The sequence below is a fragment of the Toxorhynchites rutilus genome, chromosome 2 (genome assembly GCF_029784135.1).
Source record: "Toxorhynchites rutilus septentrionalis strain SRP chromosome 2, ASM2978413v1, whole genome shotgun sequence".
Lineage (NCBI taxonomy): Eukaryota > Metazoa > Arthropoda > Insecta > Diptera > Culicidae > Toxorhynchites > Toxorhynchites rutilus.
In genome coordinates this window covers 136,440,889-136,448,708 of record NC_073745.1, presented here as the reverse complement: position 1 = coordinate 136,448,708, position 7,820 = coordinate 136,440,889, and the positions used below count along the sequence as shown (strand labels likewise).

The following is a 7,820-nucleotide window of genomic DNA, read 5'->3' as shown; positions in this document are numbered from 1 at the left end:
TTTCCTTTGATATCTGTATTTAACTTAAGAGTCTATTTATGTCACTATTTATGAAATTATTATTCAGAATGCATGCTCAGTGCAGTGCGTATAAGAGTGGAATGCGATCATGGTTTGTGCATTGTTCTCGTGAGGCGAAGGCGAATCAATCAGCCATCATCAGCTTCTACAAAACCACACAAGCTGTCGGTCACCAAAATTTTCCTCAGAGGGATTGATTTTTAAATATCGTTTCAGCCTGACATATTATGTAAGATGATAAACAAGCGATTTGATGATGATGATGTTGGATTAAAGAGGCTTTACACTTATCAGTTCATTCGCCTCTAGCCTCGAGAAAGGCCTTGGGTTTTTTTTTGACGTAGGACTACGTCTTTCATTTCTATACCGGGGTGTAAAATCAAAGTTTCGAAAACGAAAGCGTTACGCCGAAGACCGAGATTTTGAGTGTTAATAGCTCCTAAACAACTGAACGAAATGGTATGATAAACACTTCATTCGAAAGATAAAATGTCTACGCGTTCTATACTTGTTACTTTCTGATCCAAAAACTTGTTTCAATAGTCTTAAATTTGCTTTCAAAATAGGCTATTGAAATCACCAATCGGTATATAAGCGAGCGCCGCTCGGAAATCCACTCAGTTCTAATTGAACAGCGATTGGAGCATGTTGTCGCTGTTGTGGTGAAGCTCTTCATTTATCATGAAAGCGCGGATGAACGGTGTCACCAAGAGCCTGTTTGTGCACCTTAGGCCAGAAGGGAATCCATCAGGAGGAGAGTGATGCTACAAACGGTTCCCCGGGAAGATCTCGAAGCAGCCGCTACACACACACACACACATACACGCACGGAATTCTTTCCGTTTGGATCGAGAAAGATCCGGAAAATAATCTGCCAGTTCCTCTAGGAATTTAGAAATACATTCATGTGAAAGAGTTTATTTGAATGTTTTCCATCCATGTAACACTGTGACCAAATATGTTTCAATCAAGTGCTATTAACAGATGGTTATCGAGTTAGCATTAACCACTGGTAGGCTTCCAGTATCGAGGAAAATGTGGAAATATCTAATCGTTACTGAAAATAATCTGCCAGTTTCTCTGGGAATTTAAAATTACATTCATATGAAAGAGTTTATTTTAATGTTTTCTATCCATGTAACACTGTGACCAAATACATTAGGTTTTGTGATTTTTCAATCAATCGCAATCAACAGGATAGCTTCTGAAGATTATTCTTCCCCATCAGTAGGATATTTCCGTATCCAATATTGGATGCATAAAACCTTGTGCCTCCAACGTAACACTCTCGTTTTCGAAGTTCTATTCATTCATTCAGAATGAATTCAGATTCAACTTCATACAAATGATCTCTAAATCAACGATAGTCCTACGTCACCCTTGCGGTTATACCATAGATATAACCCACTTCCTGTTTTTTGAATCAAATTTCGCGCATGCTTCCTCTGCTCTCGTTTCCGTTAAATCATGTATATAGTGTAATAATCGTATAACATATGCTGGAAGAGAAGTACGTTAGTAATGGGAGGCATATTTGGTCACCTGGTAGTAGAAAAAAGAAATAATTATATAAAACACGCTGAAAGAAAATAAAATGAGAAATGAAGTCTAGCCCAGGAAGCTGAAAGTGAATTATATGGTAATTAAAAGATTTTAATTGACTTGTGTGCCATCCACGCAAAAATTGTATTCGAATGTCGGAGCCTTTTTTTTTTCAAAAAATCAAAATCTGTGTATGTTGTTGTGAGTGTGTTTTTTTTTTTTTTTTTTAAAGAGGCTTCCCAGGTAAGGCTCTACCAGCCTTACCTGGGAAGGGTTAACCCAGACGTCGAGTGGGGATCGCACCCACAAAAACCAAGCCCTCTACTCGTTGCCTTATTCCCCCTGGGACCACATCTAGGCGACTACTTCAGGGGGCGGCTGTGCTCATGCACTTCTCGAGTTTTCAACGCTAACTAGCGTTGTCCTTCCCTTTTTCTCAATATTTTTTTTCCTTTCTATTCGTTATTAATTCCACTGCGCTGATTGTCCTCAGGCATTTTGAATTTACCCGTCGAGACGTGAACCGATTAGGAATTGCCCTCCAACTTGACGCGCAACCCGTCACAGCCACCCTCGCGGGGTTTCTCACCTGTCGAGACGTGAACCGATTAGGAAGCGCCCTCCAACTTGCCGCGCGCCCCGTCACAGTCACCCTCGCAGGATTTCTCTTCCCAACGGAGCGCCGATTAGGCAGTGCCCTCCAACCTGACGCGCACTCCGTCACAGCTACTCTCGTGGGGTATTCACCATTTTGATCGTGGCTTCATCCTTGATGCTCGTTCCTTCGAGATGTTCGCGGTGTTCCTCCATCCAGGCCACGATCAGGCGTTGTCAGGCAGGCCTTTTGCTGTTCTCCGCGGCATTATCCGTTTACCTGTCGAGACGTGCACCGATTAGGAAGCGCCCTCCAACTTGACGCGCGCCCCGTCACAGTCACCCTCGCAGGATTTCTCTTCCCATCGGAGCGCCAATTAGGTAGTGCCCTCCAACATGACGCGCACTCCATCACAGCAGCTCTCGTGGGGTATACACCAGTTTGAAGACGCCCTCCTTGACACTCACTCCGTCGTAGTTATTAAATCGGCATCCGTTTACCTGTCGAGACGTGCACCGATCAGGAAGCGCCCTCCAACTTGACGCGCGCCCCGTCACAGTCACCCTCGCAGGATTTCTCTTCCCAGCGGAGAGCCGATTAGGTGGTGCCCTCCAACACAACGCGCACCCCGTCACAGCTACTCTCGTGAGGTACCATCTCTTGCAACAGCCGTCGCCGTTGTTCACCTTTCACCGTCGGACGTTGTCAGCACTTTGGTCAGCCCTCCACCTTCGCTGCAGCTCCGACATGATTTGTGTGATTGCACTGCTCACGGCATTCCAGATCATCTCGTCGCGACACATCTCCTCCACAATATTCCCGACATGAAGTGCAGACAGCCCCTCGCGCCTTTCGGTGAACCTGGGACAGACAAAAACGACGTGCTCCGGTGTTTCCTCCATATCTCCACACTCCGGACAGAGGAGTGAAACTGCGTGCCCGAACCGGTGTAGATATTGCCTGAAACAGCCATGCCCAGACAGAAACTGCGTCAAGTAAAAGTTAACTTCACCGTGTTTCCTGTTCAACCAGGTCGAAAGTACCGGTATCAGCCTGTACGTCCATCTACCATTTTCTGCCGTATCCCATTCATACTGCCATTTGTCCAACGACTCCGCTCTCATCAATTTCCGGATACCTCTGCTTTCCCGTCGCTTGTAGCACTCGCTATCTTCCGCCAGAGTGATGCAGATGGGAATCATTCCGGCGATTACACACACAGCTTCTGTCGAAATGGTCCTATAAGCACTTACGACTCGCATGGCCATGAGTCGGAATGTGCTGTTCAGCTTCCTCCGATTTCGGTGTGTTCGGATGGGTTAAGAAAAACGTCCAGATAGCAGCTAACTCGCAGCTTCAAAGCTGTAATGTATTCGTTTAAATTCATGGTTCACAATATACAAAGTTTTCACTTACATTTTCGTTTTGTTCTTCGTTTTATCCGAACACTTCTTTTATAAATCCTCTTGATTAGTGACTACTAAATGACCGTACTATTAGTTATAAGTCTAGCTAAGTTTATAAATTCATTTACCTTTAAGTTCACTCTTGATTATAGAAATAGGTTAAGATTTGTTGTAGGAATGTAAATGTAAATAGCTGTAAGAATAAGTTGTAAGTATAGTTGTAGAAATAGTATATATTATAGAAGTAAGTTTTACTAACCGTAGGATATAGATATATTAGGAAAAGGTTTTTATTCTAGGATAACTAATTATTTTTCTTCTCAACTCGTTTGCCACTCTTTTGCCGTATCACGTGAGATTGTTTTGTTTTTGCTACTGTGTTTTGCTGTCTGACGTTTCTCGTTATTTATTTGTTGTTTTTACGTTGGCTGCTACGGACGGGCTGAGTTCACCCTCCTACTGCACGAAACTGCCCTGTGGTTTCGTAACATCCCCCTGCCCGTGTAGTTCCGGACCGTCCCCAGGTTTCTGAAGATCCAGAAGTGCCAATTTCACTGCAGGTCTGTTGAGTATTCCGTTTTTAGTCCGCACAACTGCTCGTCGAACTTGCCCATCCGCTGCCTTAACCACATCTAGAATTCTGCCTCTCAACCATCCGTTCCGTTTACTCTCTTCTACCACGAGTACCAGGTCCCCAACTTCCAACGGCTTAGCCGGTTCGAACCACTTGGTGCGTCTGGTTATAGTTGGAAGGTACTCTCGAATCCAACGGTTCCAAAATGATCCACCAGGCATTGCGCTAGACGCCAGCTGTCACGCAGGATTCCTCCTTCCAGCCTTGTCGACATCTCCGGCTGTGTGATACCCTTGGTGCCAAAGAGCAGGAAATGATTCGGCGTAAGCGACTCCTGCTCAATCGATTCCAAAGGGATGTAAGTTAGCGGCCTGGAGTTGACAATGGCCTCAGCCTCCAGCACTACCGTCTCCAGAACTTCATCGTTCGGATGATGTGGATGGTCCGCAATTGCTGACATGGCAGCCTTTACGGAGCGCACCATACGCTCCCATGAACCGCCCATATGAGGTGCTGATGGTGGATTGAAAATCCAGTTGGTCTTGCTGTTCGTAAACGTGACCGCACAGTCCTCATGGATATTCTGTATCTGATTCTTCAATATGTTGCTCGCTCCCAAGAAATTTGTGCCGTTGTCACTATAAAAATTCTCCGGGGAACCACGACGAGCCACAAAACGTCTGATGGCCATTATACATGACTGGGTGGACGGACTGTGCACCACTTCTAGATGTACAGCACGTATAGTCAAGCAGGTAAACAATGCCACCCACCTCTTTACCAAGCTGCGACCTTGCTTGACCTGTATTGGTCCTAGATAGTCCACTCCAGTGAACGTAAACGGTCTGATCATTCCTGTAACACGAACTGCAGGCAGAGCTGACATCAGAGGAGGATTTGGAACAACCTTTCGAATACGACACGTCACGCACTACTTTGCCACCTGCCGAATCAGAATTCGAAGTCCGGGTACGAAGAATCGTTGACGCATTTCATTGCAGACTGTCTCCCCGTTCCTGTGAAGAAACCTCCGGTGATAGCTCTCCGTTAGAAGATAGACTGCATATTCTTTCCTTGGCAGCACAATCGGAAATTTCGTGTCATACGATACAGACGGCGAAGTAGATATTCTACTGTTCATTCGGACGACACCTCGTTCATCCAAGAATACCGAAAGTCGATAGAGTGGACTAGATTTCGGGAATGGAGCTAAACTTGTGGGATTCGTCAGGTTATGCTCCAGAATCGCGTACTCGTCTGAATAGGTTCCAGCTTGCACCTGCTTCCATATCACTATTTCCGCATCACATAACTCTTTTTGAGATAGAAAATCCGACTGGGACGCCGGTTCCCCTCTAAATCTGCGTACAGCACGCAAAGCGTAAGCGGTCGCCCTCAATAGACGATTCCAGTTTGAAAACCTGGAACAATCAACAACGGCTTTCGGCATCATGCCGTGGAATAAAAATGCAGAACGCAGTTCGACTTCTGTTTCTGCTTGTTTCCGCGGGGGTTCTGAAGGCCACTGCTCCTGTTCTTGGTATAAAAATTCTGGAGCATTGTACCACGGACTGGTCGAATCGAAGTCGGACGGATCGAAGCTTGGCCCCTCCTTCCATTTCGTGGCTACGTCGGCTATGTTCATTTTTGATGGTACATAGTGCCATTCATCCACTGTAGTTGTTGAGAGGATCTCTCCTACACGAAAGGCAACAAATTGATGATACCGCCGGCTATCAGACCGCAACCAGCAGAGAACAGTTGAGGAATCTGTCCACAAGAAGCGTTTCTTTATTTGGACATCCAGGGATTTCAGGACGAAGTCCATCAACCTTGTCCCGATCATCGCTGCTTGAAGCTCAAGACGTGGAATGGAGAGAGGTTTTAGTGGGGCCACTTTAGTTTTAGCGGCTACCAGAGCACACCTGGGCTTACCGCTGTCGAGGACTCGGAGATAAAGAACCGCCGCACATGCCAATTCACTCGCATCCACAAATAGATGAACTTCCGCCTCTTTGAGTGCAGAGATGTTCACCCCTTTAAAGAAACAGCGTGGTACTCTCACTTCATCCAAACGCTGCATGTATTGGCACCACTGCTTCCATTGATCCCACAATTCCTCCACAATGAGTTCGTCCCAGTCCGTTCCGGTTCTCCAAATCTGTTGCATGAGAATCTTCCCATGCACCACGAAGTGTGAAATGAGTCCCAATGGGTCAAATAGGGACATTACAGTTCGCAGAACCTGTCGTTTGCTAGGAACGGTTCTACTCTCGACAAGTTCCCTAATCTCCTCCTTCATATTGCTCAAGTCAAAGCTAAAGACATCGTCTGCTGGCCTCCAGATCAATCCCAGCACCCGTTCAGACTCTGGTGATTTGTCCAGGTTCATGGATACCTGCTGGCGTTCTGTCGTTTCTCCGATTCTCGCTAGGACTTCGACTGAATTAGAGCAGAAGTTACGGATATCGAATCCTGCTTGAGAATGGACGAATTTCACTTCGTTAACCAACTGGACGGCCTCCTTTTCTGTGTCTACGCTGTCCAGAAAATCATCCACGTAGTGGTTATCTGTTATGGCTTTCACCGCTCTCGGAAATGATCTCGCGAACTCCGTTGCATTTTTGTTCTTTACGTACTGTGCCAGACTCGGCGAGCATGTCGCTCCAAACGTCGCAACGTCCATAGTATATATCTGGGGTTCTGACCCAGGGCATGATCGATAAATGAATCGCTGGGCCTGCTTGTCTTCGTCTCGAATCCAAATCTGATGGAACATCTCTCTTATGTCGCCTACTATTGCGATGTTCCCTTGTCTGAACCGTAGTAATACCTCCATCAGGGCTACCAGCAGATCAGGATCTTTTAATAGCATGTCGTTGAACGACACTCCTCCTGCTCGTGCTTTAGCGTCGCATATCAACCGCAACTTATTCGGTTTCTTCGGGTTCTGTATGACTCCCAAAGGTAGATACCAGACCTTATTTGGGTTCGTAGATCGAAGTTCTTCTGGCGTAGTTCGATGAGCATAACCCTTCACTTCATATTCCATTATCTGGTTTCTCACCTTTGCTTCAAGAACTGGATCTCGACTTAGTCGTTTCTCCAACGCATGCAATCGCCGCAATGCCATCGGATAGCTATCGGGAAAGCAGATGTTGTTGAACCTCCAAAGCAGCCCTGTCTCGAAACCACCTTTGACACGTCGTGTGGTTGCTTCCATTATTTTCCGCGCTCGTTTGTCTTCTTCCGGTTCGGGTTTAACCGTTACACTCTACTCTTCAACGGCAAAAAAATGCTTCATCCACTGATGCAGATCGCGATTTTGCACCTCATCAGCTAGATGTAGGTTCAACTGCTCCATCGCTGTTCCGCTGTCGGAGTTTTTCCCGAATATGCACCATCCGAGACGTGTCTTTGTTGCTACCGGTTCATTGTCTTTTCCTTCTCGTGTTCGAAATGCAGTTAATAGTCGTATGTGTTCTATACCGATGATGATGCCCGGGATCGCACCCTCGTAACTGCGAACCGGAAGTCCCTTCAGATGATGGTAGGTTTGGACTAGATCCTCATAGCGCATCGTTTGCGCAGGTAACTGGAGCTGCTGAACCGTTCTCACGTTATGGAGTTTAAACTTCTTGCCATCCCCGCAGATTACTATACTGATTCGTTGAGATTCTTT

General features: G+C 46.1%; 1 protein-coding gene across 1 annotated transcript; it reads right to left on the bottom strand.

Moving 5' to 3' along the window:
* Positions 1–5,069: 5,069 nt before the first annotated feature.
* LOC129766155 (uncharacterized) lies at positions 5,070–7,361 on the bottom strand. The gene has a single exon (XM_055766621.1). It carries the CDS (start codon positions 7,359–7,361, stop codon positions 5,070–5,072), a length of 2,292 nt encoding a protein of 763 aa, XP_055622596.1.
* Between the last annotated feature and the right edge of the window lie 459 nt (positions 7,362–7,820).